The sequence below is a fragment of the Suncus etruscus genome, chromosome 1 (assembly GCF_024139225.1).
Source record: "Suncus etruscus isolate mSunEtr1 chromosome 1, mSunEtr1.pri.cur, whole genome shotgun sequence".
NCBI classification, from domain to species: Eukaryota; Metazoa; Chordata; class Mammalia; order Eulipotyphla; family Soricidae; genus Suncus; species Suncus etruscus.
The window spans coordinates 129,911,666-129,928,075 of record NC_064848.1 but is presented as its reverse complement, the minus strand read 5'-3'; the positions used below and the strand labels follow the sequence as shown (position 1 = coordinate 129,928,075).

The 16,410-nt window shown below is 34.8% G+C and overlaps 1 protein-coding gene across 1 annotated transcript in view; it reads right to left on the bottom strand.

Annotated features, from left to right (window-relative positions):
* Positions 1–16,410, bottom strand: part of CPED1 (cadherin like and PC-esterase domain containing 1) — a 366,758-nt gene that overhangs the window by 40,866 nt on the left and 309,482 nt on the right. Inside the window, exon 18 of the mRNA XM_049771138.1 lies at positions 11,624–11,760. Coding sequence (XP_049627095.1) covers positions 11,624–11,760 — 137 coding nt within the window. The remainder of the gene's footprint in view (positions 1–11,623; positions 11,761–16,410) is intronic.

The following is a 16,410-nucleotide window of genomic DNA, read 5'->3' as shown; positions in this document are numbered from 1 at the left end:
GATACTACTGATGGTTTTCAATTAAAATATATTTGAGGGGCCAGAGCGATAGCACAGAGGGCAGAGCATTTGCCTTGCATGGGCCAACCCGGGTTTGATCTCCGGTATTCCATATGGTCCCTTAAGCCTGCCAGAAGAGATTTCTGAGCACAGAGCCAGGAGTAACCCCTGAGAGCCACAAGGCTTGGGCCAAAAACCAAAACAAAAAATGAAATATATTTGAGATCAAGAGTAGAAGTGATAGCACATAGGGCATTTGCATTTGGTCAACCCAGGTTTAATCCTTAGCATTCATATGGTCCTCTGAGCCTGCCAGAAGTGATCCCTGAATACCACCATTGTTTAGGACAAAATAAATGGTACCAAGATAAATGTCTAACAACATATAGTTGATTTATTATATTGAACTATGATTACATACTTGAATTCTTTTTATCTTTTAAAAACAGTCTTGAAATATAGATATATTGTGTGGTGGGAAAGATTTTATGTCAACTTTTATGAAGGTTCATTATATTCAAATACAAATAATGATCTCATTTTCAGAAAAGTAGAGTATGAAGTGCCACAAACAAGCTCTAGAACGTTAAGTTGTGGTTGTTTACAAATGATTCATAAAATTTATAGTTTTTGCTTCTTTATATTTGCTAAAATAAACATATTCTTTTTTATATAACACAATAGCAGCAGGCAATTACATCCATCTTATTTCGAAACTTTGTAAGTTTTTAAAATGTGTTAGCTGTTTAAAATGTATTAGCTAATACATTTTAAATAAAACTAATAAAGCTTATTAAATAAAATCTTCAAATAAAACTAATTGGCTTAAATAAATCTTATGTAGAACAATCCTGGCTTAAGTACATTAGAATTAAGCATAAAAAGTCCATCACAGGAATAATTATTTTTCTTTAGATTCTGGTGGAAACTTTACTCCAAAGATGAAATCACAGTTTCTGTGCAGTCTCTCTTTTCTCATCCTGTGTAGGTAGTGAAGGGAATCTGTTTCCATTATGGTGGGTTCTAAAGAACACTGTAATTGTTTCTGAAGGTATCATGGAAGTTGAGTTCTAGCCTTCTAGGATCTCAACTCCTCAATGACCATAAAGATGCTTGTGTTAGAGTTCTGCACAGAATGTCACTAAGAAATAAATGTTTCTTTCCCCCTATTCACACTAACTTGTTCTCAGGATCTAGTGAAGCATGGGGTTAATTTGAAAATAATCTTATTTTAAAACCCATAATATTGGGGCCAGAGAGATAGCACAGCGGTAAAGCGTTTGCCTTAGACACAGAAGGACGGTGGTTCGAATCCCGGCATCCCATTTGGTCCCCCGAGCCTGCCAGGAGCGATTTCTGAGCATGGAGCCAAGCGTAACCCCTGCACACTGCCAGGAGTGACCCTCCCAAAAAAACCCCATAATATTGTATATTTCTCATTTTAAATATCTCAATATTACAACTCTTATATTGTATGTAACAGTTTAAATGCAAAATTAAATAAGGTCTCCAATTATACAATGACCTAAACCCGATTTAAGTTTTTTCTTCCCCTCAAAAAAAGTCAGGTGGTTACAGGCAGGTGTAGAGAAGGGGTTGGGGTTAGGCAAGTCATTTAGAATTTCAGAATTCTACAAATTCTAAAAAGACAGTGCTTTTAGGTGATTGCTTCTAGAACTCTCTAGGAGTTGACATTAGCTAGGAAAAGGTTTATGTTATGGCCTAGAAGAATTCTTACGAACCCATTCTAGAATAGGTTCTAGATTTTTAATGATTGTAAACACAAGACAAGCCACAAGCCTTACACCTAGTTTCAAGGGAGACTGCAAAATATGGTGTGGCTATGCATGAAAAATAAAATAATAAAATATATTCCTGCATAAAAGTTAGTGAAGAATATGAGAGGTGAATTTGTAATACAAATGAAATAATAAAAGAAATTATGTGTTTTAAAGAAATTGATTGAGACAAATATTGGCAAGAATTTTAAGTGAAAATACACACGAGACTGTGTAAGTTTTGATTTATAGATGGCAAGGAATGATTTTCATTCCATTTTATTTTATCTTAAATGAAGGAAACTGCCAATGATAACAATGTGATATGCATATATTTAACTCTGTAGCTTTCTTTAGTCACAAAATAACAATGAGATAGTTGAAAATTTTAGCTAAAGTAAATGAAAAATAGTGTTATGACTTTTTACTTAAATTAAAATCAAATATAAAAGCAGTAAAGTTTTTGCAGTTTGCTTCTCAGAATAATTTGCTCTGTTAAAGATGGAAAGTGATAGGATATATGTGAATCATAAGACAGAACACTCTCTTGTAAAATAAAATAACTTAAAAATGATAAAAGTAGGGGCTGGTACGGTAGAGCAAGGGGTAAGGCGTCTGCCATGGTTCGATCCTCGGCTGTCCCATATGGTCCCCTAAGCCAGGAGTGATTTCTGAGCACATAGCCAGGAGTAACTTCTGAGCATCACTGGGTGTGACCCAAAACAAAACAAAACAAAACAAAACAAAACAAAACAAAAAATGATATAAGTAAGGTAAAATGGGATTTTCCTCATTGTGTCTAGTCTAGAAGTAAGAATAGCCATATGTCGAGAAAAACCCACAAGGATTCTGATGAGTCCCAAATTTGAGAAGAAATGCCTCCATAAAATATTTATGTCATTTCTAAATAAGACAATTGACACTTTAATATTAATATGAAGCTAAGATGGTTGCTGATATTTAGGGTCTGAGGAAATCTTGCTCAACAAAACATCTCTCTGTGGATGTAATATATTATATTCCTAGTTATAAGGAATGTTTCCATGATGTATGTTGATTTAATTGGGTTTAGATAATAAACTGAATTGCTGTTTGGGATTAAGATCAAATAAAATTGACATTTAGGCATTCTCAAAAAAAGTAATTTGACAAAAGCAATACTAAACTAATCTAAGATAAATTAAACAACATCTTCTAGATATATGTCTGCCTGCAATAAAATTATCTGTCTATATTGCTATACAGACTTCATTACTAGCATGATATATGCTATCCTCTCTTGGTGAGAGACATGAATTCTTTCTTTTTATCCACCCCCTTTTATTAAAAGTGACAAGAAACAATGAACTGTGTAACCAAAATGGAATTCACATATTAGTCAGAACAGATTATTATAAATTATCCACACTTCAAAACTTTAAACACCTTTAAGTTCAAGACACTACTTAACTTGCAAACATTACTTAAAAATGTAAGTTACATTTCTTGTTTTAACAGCTGAGTTTAAGCACTTTCAGTAAATATTGCCTTTTTATATTTCCTTCTCTTAATTACACTCTTCTCTCAGATATTTTATTACTGGCTTAAATTCTGAACTGTGTTTTCAACTGACAAAATAAGGTCTTGTTTCATTCTGTTGGGTCGGGCTCCTAGGATTTTTCACTTGTAAACTTGATTATCATATTTCTAAACTATTTCCTATGTAGTTCACACTGTGATTATGAAGTTGTGCTCTGATATATTTTTATACATGTTCCATCCAGAACTTATTAAGAGCTGAATGTTTATTTAGAGAAATGTGTGAGAGTATAATTGAAAACACAGCTTTGACTTTTCAATGGATTTTGTTGGGATTTAACATAATTATCTTCACAAAGCCTAGATACATATTTTTAAAAAATGAGTGAAATAACTCATATTTGGATAAATTTGAGTTTGACAGAAACCCCACCTTTACTTGCCCTTCATAACAAGCAAACATGTCATAGCAATCAGATATGAAAACTTAGGAAAGACCCTTTTATTGTTGTTTTTTATTGGGTCACATCCGGCAATGCTCAGGGATTACTCCTGGCTCTATGCTCAGGAATCGTCCCTGGCAGGCACAGGGGACCATATGGGATGTCAGGATTCGAACCACCATCCCTCTGCATGGAAAGCAAATGCCTTATCTCCATGCTATCTCTCTGGCCCCAGAAACCCTTTTTTTAATCTTTCTCCCAGAGATGAACTGCCTCTTCAAGTTGTTGAAGTGAAGACAAATGATGGAAGTATATAAAGTTCAGTCCTGCTCATATACAGTGAGGTTCCTAGTCGAAGTTACCGACAAAACTTGAATCTCTTTAAAAGCTCAAACAATTTGTGTCTTGTTTCCAACTTCATAGGTGGGCCTTTACTCCAAACACAGACTTGCATTCATCAAGGTAAACTCTTAGTAAAAGACCATGAGAGATAATGATAACTATGGATGGAAACTCTGCTGAAAGATATGACTTCTGGGAATGTGTAGAAAACCAGAATTTTTTTGAAAGATGAATTTTCAGCAATTTTTAGTGGCCTAGCCAATTCCTATTACTGTTTTTTTCATTTGATTCATTGGGTAAAGATAACTATATGCCTTACTCAGGGCTGAAGTTTAGCCTTGATTATGATTTAAAAATAGGTTCTCCACCTTTTGTTGCTCAGAATTTTTGCACAATGTATTTAGGGAAACAGTGAGCTTTTCATATTCCTTAATTTTAATATTGAGTTTTCATGTGAGTAAGGCTCACTATTTAAAGTTGTAATACTATTTAAAGTTGCACTCTTCCACATTAGTTTAACATAAAACATATAAGTATAAACTGGATTATATCAAAATGTAATAATAATGGAATAATCCTAACACATTTGTAATGTTTTGGTTCATGACCATCATCTAACCCCTATAGCAATAGAAAAAAAAAATCAGAGTGAACTAGAAACTAGTATTAGGACTTAAGCCACAAATCTATTTTTTCTTCTAGGGATATTTCTGGAGATTCTTAGTCCAGTGATGTTCTGACAGTTCAGTACTCTGGCTCATTTTTGATCAGTGGAACAGAGGATACACAAAAATGTGGGAACAAGAGGAGATATACCATACAGGGGACCGAACTCCAACTCAACAGATGAGGCATGTGAGATAATACTTAAACTATCTACTTAGTTCTTTGAAAAAGAAAATAAATACCTTTATTTATAAAATTTTAACTGAACCACTTTAAAGTAATGTGGTGGGCAGACTGTCTGGTATTACCAACATCTACCTCAGGCGATCTCTCTGTCAGCAACTCTTTCTGCCTTCTTAGCTGGGGTTGTTTTAGTCTCTGAGATTTGTTCAAGCTTTGCATTTATTACATATATTGTAACCATGACATCTCTCTTTTATCTTGTACTAAAAATATTCAGCTTTGTGAATTATGTTCTCACCACACAAAATTCTTGTCCCAACAAAAGCTAGATGAATAAAAGAGCCAGGAAAAAATCATCATTCTGAAAAGTTTTGGAGGGCCTCAAATATACCTCAATAGGCTGGAGTGTGTCTGTCTATGGAGGAAGCTCAGATTCAACCCCAGAAATACTGAAGCACTGAATTAGGAGAAAAAGTATTCTTATCTTATTTAAGTGATTATTTGTACTCTGTGGTAACATGTTAAGATTAATAAAATATTTCAAGGTTCCTAATACAGGATGGCTGAATAAATTCAATGGGATTGATGATCAAAAATCATTCCATCAAATGGAATCTGAACCATAATAGTAGGTTCTTGATGTCCAGCCTAAGGTTCAGACTTCTCCCTGCCCTCTCTTGCCTTATGCATCTGTGAAGTGAGTTCCTATAGAGCACTGAGCAGATGATGTTTCTTTTCTTGAATATTTATTGTGGTAGAAACCCCCAAGGTCAATATATAATGTAATTAAAAACTAAAATATTAATAGGGCCAGAAGAGGGTTCAATGGCTAATATGTCTGCTGGACCTGAATATGGCAGTTAGATTTCTACTTTCATCACATGCACTGGGTTCAATCCGCACAGCTGCCTGAGACCTCCAGTGCTGCAAATAACTTTCCTTTGCAACACATCCAAGTGTGCAATAGGACCAGAATAAAGGACGTGATCCTTGATGACCACAGGTATAAGCATTACTGTGATGCTCAGTAAATGCTACAATAGGAGGCAACTATAAAACACATGTTCAATCAAGCCCTTCAACTCCAGGAGTTTGACCTTACCAAGCACCTTAGCTGAGAGCACAAACACTTTGACAAAGTATGAATGTGGTTCCTGGTCAATGCAACAGCATCCATAGAAGGGTAGGTAAGGGTGAAATAAATCCATTAAACCCCCAAATATTTATGTTCTTTGCACTGTATTTTTATAATTGTCATACTTTAATATTTGTCTCTGGGATAGAATGGTAACACAGGGAATTCTGGGTAGGATGAATATGTAATTGTCTCAGAAACAAAAGACAGGAGGTTTAGGTTCTCTTTGTCTATATCTAGAACAGAGGGAGAAATAGGCGAATTGTGAAAAACTTTTTAGTAATCCAATACCAATCAAAACTATAGTTTTTTTTTAGCTTTGTAGCTAAAATTGTGAATGTGCTTTAAAGATCTCTGTTATGTGTTATACAATGGAAAACACCTATCTAAAATGCTACCAAGTCATAACATTTCTCAGTTTCTGCCCCCTCTAAGTTTCCACTCTCTCGACCAACAAACAAAATTATAAAATACAGTTGTTTAGATTTTTAAAAATGTCAACAACATGAAGTAATAAATTACAGAATATGGCTTAATATTTCCCCAAGCAAGCTTGCTTTCTGAACTGAATTGATGGGCATATGATCTGGAACTGGTGCACAAAGTCTGTGCAGAGAGGAGTCGTAGGTCTGGCTTATTGTTTTTCTGCTGCTTTCTTGATTTTCAAAATCCTTTCTGAATACAGGGTCTCCATTTTCCCATTGCAATGGGTCTTGCAAAATACGTAAGCCCTTTCTGTCAGCACCCCTCTCCTCCACTTACATAATCATCCCGTTACTTCCAGAAATGTCCCGTGTATATAAGTATGTTTGCAATCATTCGTAAATTGATAACATTATTTTATATATGTTCTCTACTTTCTTTGCCTCTTCAGCAAGCATTACATGATGAATTTTTTCCATAAAAGAAACCCTGATGTCCCAGTACATATTTCCTCCTGCTCTAGGCAGCTCCATAGTGCTCAGGAAAATTTTCCAATTCTGGTTAAACCACTTTACACTAAAAATGCACAATGCTTCCTTGTTATATATAGAATAAATTAATGTCCTGGTAAGCAAAACTCACTCTGTAGGACCCTTGCCAGTGTGCTGGAAATTTGAGTTTCTGAATCAGAAGGTCAAAGACGCCTCTGGAGATGCCTGGGAGAATGATTAAGCTCAACCTTTTCTGCTCAACAATCCCTATGCTGATCTCTGATTATCACTTAATCTGAACATAGGTCTTTATTTTCAGATTTGTAACATTCTACTTAGCTAATATGTAGGAAAAAGCCATAATTCCTTTTTCTTTGTAAAGGTGCTATTAATCATCCTGGAAATAGCAAAGATGGCTTGAGAACTCTTGAATTTTTTATGTAGAGAGCTCACCCAAGTCCATACTCGAAGTAACAGTGTTAAGAAGCTTTTGGAAGCTTTTTGAAGACTTTAGAGCTACTTAGGTTAAGATGGCCTCAGGAGGTCCAATGACAGAATTGGTAGTATAAAAAGAGGAGAGACTGTTAAAAATGTCTTTCATTTTTCTTAAAGCCCATAGATGAGTGAAACCATTCTGCGTCTTTCTCTCTCCCTCTGACTTACTTCACTCAGCTTAATAGATTCCAGACATTTTTAACAGTATCTCAGAGACAAGAGAGATGAGGGCTGGTAGGTGCAGCTCATGACATGAAGCTCATCACACAGAGTGATGAGTGCAGTTGGAGAGATGACTACACTGAAAACTATCATAACAATGTGAATGAATGAGGGAAGTAAAAAGCCTGTCTCGAGTACAGGTGTGGGGGCGTGGTAGGGAGGAGGGAGATCTGGGAAATTGGTGGTGGGAATGTTGCACTGGTGAAGGGGGGTGTTCTTTACGTGACTGTAATCATACAACTATAATCATATTTGTAATCATGGTGTTTAAATAAAGATAATCATAAAAAAAAGCTGCTTCAAGAGGGGTGTGCATTTTAATGACTGAAACCTAATTATGAACGTGTTTGTAATCATGGTGCTTAAATAAAAATTATTTTAAAAAAAAAAGAAAAAATGCTTCACATCACTAATCATCCGGGAGATGCAAATCAAAACAACTATGAGGTATCACCTTACACCACAGAGATTGGCACACATCACAAAGAATGAGAACAAACAGTGTTGGCAGGGATATGGAGAGAAAGGAACTCTTATCCACTGCTGGTGGGAATGCCATCTAGTTCAACCTTTATAGAAAGCGATATGGAGATTCCTCCAAAAACTGGAAATTGAGCTTTCATAAGATCCAGCTATACCTCTCCTAGGAATATACCCTAGGAACACAAAAATACAATACAAAAATCCCTTCCTTACACTTATATTCATCGCAGCACTATTTACCATAGCAAGATCTGGAAACAACCAAGATGCCTTTCAACGGACAAATGGCTAAAGAAACTGTGGTACATATACACAATAGAATCTTATGCAGCTGTTAGGAGAGATGAAGTCATGAAATTTTCCTATACATGGATGTGCATGGAATCTATTATGCTGAATAAAATAAATCAGAGAGAGAGAGAGAAAGAGAAATTCAGAATGGTCTCACCTATGTGTTTTAAGAAAAATGAAAGACATTCTTGCAATAATAATTTTCAGACACAAAAGAGAAAAGAGCTGGAAGTTCCAGCTCACTTCATGAAGCTCACCACAAAGAGTGATGAGTTTAGTTAGAGAAATAACTGCATTCTGAACTGTCCTAATAATGAGAATGTATGAGGGAAATGAAAAGCCTGTCTAGAGTACAGGAGGGGTTGGGTGGGAAGGGGGGAGATTAGGGACATTGGTGATGGGAATGTTGCACTGGTGATGGGTGGTGTTCTTTACATGACTGAATCCCAAACACAATCATGTATGTAATCAAGGTGTTTAAATAAAATAAAAAAAACAATAATAAAAAAAGACAGTTAAGAAGTAAGAAAAAGTGAAGCAAAAAAAAAAAAAAAAGAGGAAGAGGAGAGACAAGTACATGCTAGCTCTACTTTGTGATAACACAGCAAAAGAAGAGTCAGTGAAAGCTAGGAAGAGGTTCCTCAGCTTGACATTCACAAGTTCCAGGACTATGAGAAATTAATGTCACCCAAATTTAAAACAAAAGAGGTTTTCAGTTCTTTAAAAAAAGATTGATCTTTATACCAAAGAATTAGATCTTAAGAAGATAAAATTAGCTTGAGAAACTATCATGCACAAGGTCATGGACTTTTTCTTTTTTTTTTTTTTTTTTGGTTTTTGGGCCACACCTGGTGACGCTCAGGGGTTACTCCTGGCTATGCGCTCAGAAGTCGCTCCTGGCTTGGGGGACCATATGGGACGCCGGGGGATCGAACCGCGGTCCGTCTCCTAGGCTAGCGCAGGTAAGGCTTACCTTACCTCCAGCGCCACCGCCCGGCCCCGACTTTTTCTTTTTTAAAGTCACAGACTAACATTGATCTTTTCCGTTTTCTTTTTTTAAATAATAATTTCTTTATTTAAGCACTGTGGTTACAAAAATGTTCGCAGTTGGGTTTCAGTCATCGAATGTACATCACTCTTCACCAGTGTAACATATTCCTGCTACCAATGTTCTCCATTTCTCTCCTCCCAGCTATGCCATTTATATTAATATAATATTACATCTTGACATTTTCAGAACACTAAATTCTGAGGTCATAAATATATATATTTTCAAAATTTTAGAGAATCCTATTATTCTAGCAACTATTTTTGTTGTTGTCAGTCTTACATTACTAAGATAGAGAGGTTGGATTGTTAAAGTTGGTAATTTAAAATGAGTAAGGCAGGAGCCATTCAATTTCTGTATAATCATGGAGAATTCCACAGTCTCACAGTTTATTTCTTTTTAGAATAAAGATACAATACTATCATCACTTTTACAGAATTGTAATTATGATTAACAAGATTTTAAGTTATTCATTGCCCAACTATATGTAGTTAGTTCCTGTCATGTTTCTAAAATTGTGCCAAGAAGTGAGATGATGTTGGTGACTCAAACTATTACCTTGATTTAATGAAGTTTATTATTTTGTGGAATTTGAGGTGCACAAAATGTAGTTTAAAATATTTATGCACAGAACCAATGCTCATATTGGAAGCAACATATGCAATTAAATATATGCTTTCTTCTCCATTTTAAAAATTATTTTTTGTTGAGGCCACACCTGTTAGTATGCAGAGCTTGCTCTTGGCTCTGTGTTTAGAGATCTCTCCTGAGGTTTTGGGGAACATATGGAGTTCTGGAAATTGAACTAGAATTATCAGCAATCAAGGTAAGCAACTATATCTGCATCCCTAATTTAGATATTTATTTTTTTAGATAGATCTTCAGAGATTCTCAAGGGCTATGCTGCCTAATCTTGAAGAGATGAAATGAGACTTAAAATTGAGGCATTACTGATGAAATTTCAAAAATAAAATCCCCCATGTATCCCAAAAATAAGATTTGAAAAATAGTGTAACAGATAAGGTTTGCCTTACATACAACCAAACAAGTTGGATCCCTGGCCCCACAGATGGTCTCTGAGCCCTACTAGGAGTGATACTTTAAAAAAGAGCCAGATGTTAGCCCTGCTCACTGCCTGGTGTGATGCTCAAACCTAAATATAATATATATATATATATATATATATATAAATCACCATGAAGCAGCTATAAATCCTGTGGACCTTCCCTCAACCCAGGCCTTCCTTCTGACATTTGCTAAAAGAAAATCAGAACAGAATCCTCATCTGTAAAGCAGCATGTATTCAACTCATTGTTTTTTGCTTTATGTACTAAGAGAGCTTTTCAAAACATTGACTTTTGAAACCATCTGCAGATGTGTGAGAGCTTATAGTTTATAAGGAAATGTTTCATCAGTGGCACTTTGAAATTCTCAGTCCGGGTTACTTACTTCTGGTTAACCATGCATCTCAGTCTATGTGACCAGTTCGCAAGTCCAAGAGCTCTGCAGGATCTACCTGGTCAGAGCACGCCTAGCAAGAAGACACAGCATGTCCAAGAAATCAGCTTAGAAGCCACGCTAAAGGAAAAACAGCCTAGCGAGGTCCTCGTGAGACCTGCTTGGGATGTGAAAGAAGAGCAGGAAGGTTAGTGCGTAGAAACAATGCCATGCATGCTGTAAGCTCTCACAGAGGCAGTCTTGCATGCAGGAACATTTCATAGTTTGTCCAAGATACAGATGTCTGTTTGAACCCCAGTGCCTTGCTAGAGATGCAGCTGACAAGGCCAGCTGCTCTGAATTGCCAACTGTTAGTTGACGTGGCAAGTGCCTACCAATTTGTGCCGAGAGAAGAGCATAGAACTGGCCAGCACAGGACATGATTTTAATATTCTCCATCTGTCAAGTAGGACTTGTTTTGAAATTATTGAGCATTCTGAGCGAGAATTGTTAAGGCTCTCCTGTGACACTCAGAGAGCCAAATTGCATTCAGTTCGTTTTCCATTGCAGAGGGAGAGAGCAAGGATTAATTTAGGAGATACAATTCTTTGGTTTTCAGTGCATTGAGCAGTTTAATTAAAGACTCTCACACTGGTTCTAGAACTTACCTTTCTTCCTCCTAGACACTCCTGAAGCTGACGCTTAGTTAGGACACTGTACTGGCAGTTGTGCGGCTGCCAAGTTACTTCTCTCCAGTCACAGGTCCTGTTGTCTGAACAGCTAAGACAAGGTACAATCCATTGACCTGGAACAGAGAGAAAAAATCTCTGAGTTCAGTTTCAACTGGTGAAGTTAGTTTGCAAGAAACTTTAGTTATGGCACTCCAGGCAAGGAACTGCAGGGGGAAGAACACTAGAAGCTAAACCGGTAGGGCTTCCTGCCAATCAAAAAGAATCATAATGTACAGTAATGTTCGTTCTGGAACAACACAGTTCAAGCTGAATAAAATGTTGATATTCTGATACACATTATTCTTTCAAAGATTAGTTATTGTTCTTTAATCTTATTGGTGTGAATCTTTTTACCTATTTCAAATTCTATCACATAGATTGCAGCAGCAATTAGATGAGTTCCTGTCATGACAGTGTGATAATTTACTGGGATTCTGTATTTAAAGGATTCAACTCAGTTCAATAGCACATCTACTTTTCATAATAGCAGATTTCAGTAGATCTGCAAGGTTTTGAAAATGTCTGTAAGGTAAATGATTACTTTCAGTGAATTTAAGATCTTTCTTATAATATTGATAGAGTAACATGCGTTCAAAACAATTTAGCATTTAGTATAACTAGTTAAAATTTTAGAAAAAATAGTTAAAATGTCCATTATGTATCTTCTCAGAAATGAGGTGTGAATTTGCTTGTTATATTTACAAGGATGAAATGGTTATGAACTTCAGTTTTAGAAATAAATATCTTGCTATTTATTGACAATCACCTGTTCTAACATAAAGATCTTGTTTATGGGACTTCAAAATATATCTTAATCTAAATATTAAAGATTAAAATATCTCCAGCTATTTATGTTAGAAAGAAAAGGTTTTTTTTGTGTTTTTTTTTGTTTGTTTTTTGTTTTTGGGCCACACCCAGGGGTTACTCCTGGCTATCTTCTCAGAAATAGCCCCTGGCAGGCACGGGGGACCATATGGGATGCCGGGATTTGAACCAAACACCTTAGGTTCTGGGTTGGCTGCTTGCAAGGCAAACGCTGCTGTGCTATCTCTTTGGCCCAAAGAAAAGTACTTTTAACAATTCTAACTATTATGACTTTTAATTGTGATTGTGTTACCCATGGTGCGACATTGATTTTAGTGGGAAAGATTTTTACTCTAAAGCATGAGTTCATTACACATTTCCTAAATTCAGGGACATCAAAATTGTGTATAAATTTTGTGTGTAAATAGGTACAGATAATAAAATATAAAAAAGATATCCAATTTGTGGCTTTTACTTGTTGAAAACAGAAGAAAGAAAAGTGTATATATGTGATGAGAAAGGACCTGGAAGGAAAAGAGGGGGAAGGAATAAGAAGGGAACAAAGATGATAAAGGAGATGAGAACATAATGATTCACAGAGAAAGAAAAATTTGTCAAGTAACATAACTTTAGAGTGATATGGTATCAAGAGGGACAGAAAATTGAAATACAAGACAGTTCAAAAGTAAATTAGACTTGACCATCCTCCTATCAAAAATTTCTTTGCTTTGCTTATTAAACATAATTAACATTCCAGAAGACTGCCTTATTCAATGTCTCTCTAAACAATATAATCTACACTATATACAATATAATCTACACTATAGAAAAACTGGTGGATTACCCTATCATTCTCCAAGATAATTTAATATAACAATATAGAAGCATCTACCTTATATATACTGGTACTAAAATATTATGTAATTAAAATTTCATCATTTTCATAGCATTTTTGAATGTAAGATATTTCTCATCACTTTAATACATGTTATTGAAGATATTTCTCATCACTTTAATATATGTTATTGAAGCTTAACTGCAATGCCACAAAATAGGTAAAGGGACTTATGTATGTGAAATAACTAAAAACATATTAGTAGGCAATGAATAATTGCATACAATAACAAAGCCAAAGTCAACAACAATTAAATTAAGAGACTTGGGGCTGGAGTGGTGATGCTAGAGGTAAGGCGTCTGCCTGGCAAGCGCTAGCCTAGGACGGAGCACGGTTCCATTCCCCGGCATCCTATATGGTCCCCCAAGCCAAGAGCGATTTCTGTGTGCATAGCCAGTAGTAACACCTGAGAGTCAGTGGGTGTGGCCCCCAAACAACAACAACAACAACAAAAACTCAAGAGACTCAAACTATTACAATCTAAACTTAAAATGTGCCTGGTATACTGGCAGGTCAGGGGGCAAAGGGTGATGATATACGATGCACTCTGGAAAGTTTGGTGGAGAGAGATAAACACTGGTGATGGGATTGTCCCTAATTCATTGTATATCTGAAATCCATTTATGAAGGATTTTGTAAATCACAATGGTTTCAATAAGATAAAATAAAAATAACAATAATCTACATGGTACTAAAAGAGCCTGAGATTTGGAGACACTTCGCTGGGGTCTGCCTCTGACAGCTCTATGGACTCAAAACTATATTAGAATCTTCTAGAGAGATTTCTAAACATTTCCTCATCAAGTTGTATCAGAGTGATTAAATTATAATAATTGCCACACAGGCATTTGGATCTCAAAAATACATTTTAAGTGATTCCAATATACAGCCAAGATTGAGAACTGTTGTTTAACTGTGAAAGTTACTTTTTTTCATGATTATCCTTTTCTATGAAAGAGATGTGTATGTTATATACTAGCAGACAGATCTAATTTATTTTCCTTAACTACTGAAACAATCTACACTAATGAGGTATCAAGACAGTGGCATGGCAGAGTTGTATGGAAGATTCCTTTAAGCACATATAATGTACACAAGTTTTCATGACAAGTAAGACCCTGAGAGTCAGAATAGATGGTATGCTAATGATAGTCAATGTAGATTTGACAGAAGTATACTCCATAGTAAGGTGTATATATTGGAGAGAAAAAGAAGGTATGCTACTAAAAAAAAGTATATAGTTTTCAAAAGTTGAAAAGAGCAAAATCACTAAAATAAATAAAAAAACTAAGAAAATTTGGGGGGAGGTGCTGGTACTTGAATGGCAACACGAAGACTGTACTCAAAAGTGCTATTTTTCTTCCACTAATTCTCTAAAATATTATTTTCTATTTTCCCCATATTACATAGGATTTAATAAATATTGCTATGTGATTTGGAGAGTTCTAATACTCATCTTTATTCACTAATTCTCCATTTCAGAAGATTATTTTAATTCATGGATATTTGAATTCAATGGGATATAGTATTCTCTTTGATAGAATTGCAAGGAGCCTTGGAGTTCTTTCTATCCTTTTCTTCTTGCACATACAGAAAACAGGGTCCAAAATATTAAAGAACATAAAAAAGCCTTTATATCAGAATGGGCCAAACATAAATCTCAGATTTTCCAATTTTCTTACATCCTTACATGATCATGCTTAAATATGTCAGCACAAAGTCATCAGATTAAACTGAAATTTAGTCTTATAGTCTCTTTGGTAACACTAATAGAAAAAGTTGACATTTATTATAAGAAATTTAATTTCATTTCATTTTGAAAACCTGAACTCATTCAATGGGTTCATGTATTGACACATTTTTAAACAAAATATTGCTTATTTTCTATCAAAATAGTAATGTTATTGACATTGGCTGATGGCAATGTATTTATTTATATAATATATTTATTATCTGTATTTACAATGATTTACTAATACTTTGAAGAGCTTGGTTTCCATAAGATCTAAGTGTTTCTAAGAACACATGTCTTACCTCCTCCAGAAACTCCCTTTACCCAACCATGCTGACTACTTATTCTGCACAAAAATCAGACCTTCTTTGTCTGCACGCTTTTAAGGATGAAGAAACAAGTGGCCAATTGCACATACAGAAAATCAAATGTGGGCACAATTAGTTTGTGAGCATAAAATCTCATGTAATAAAAAGGATTCTTGATTGGGTCTCTGAAAATTTGGCCTCAATGTTTCATACAATATATTTATGCAGTCGTCATAACTCTGCATTTTTGTATGGGCTAACAATGGCTTTTATTGTAAGTTAGTATTATTGCTTGAAATAGACATCTGCATAACATCTGCAGGACTGAGATTTCTTGACATTTTAAATGATACCAGCTCTTAACTAAAATAGTCAAAAAGAGGAACATAAATTCTATGTTATATATTTAAACACTGAATGAACTAAGGCTGCGATTTTTGAAATAAAAATGACATATGTTTTTAGGAATAACATTCTAAGGAATGAAAATGTCTGTTGGGACTAGCTATGTGATTTATAATTATAAGTTTATAGTTAATGCAAGTTAGATTCCAACCATTTAAATAAGATTGGATGGCATAATAGAAAAGAAAGTTCAACTTTGTGACTTAGAAAATGTGAGATATAAAATATGTGATATAAAACTATTGCTATGACAGCACTGATTTCCTACTTTACAATGCAATAACAAAGCATTTTTACTTAGAAATAAAAAGTATAATTTAAAACTCATATTAAAGTTGTCATATCTTGATAAAAAGATAGAATAAAATGGTTTGTATTCATAGAATGATATCTGAACAACGTTCCTTAAAAGCTATTCAATATTCATTGTCTAAATTTCTTCTTTCTTAAAATTAGAATTAATTTTTTTTGGATTTTTTTTAGAAAATAACTCTTATTCTTAGATTGTAAGTTTTACTAGCCTATTTTTCTTAAGGGTAGAAAAAAATTCATTTAAAATTATATTAGCTAGTGTGATAAT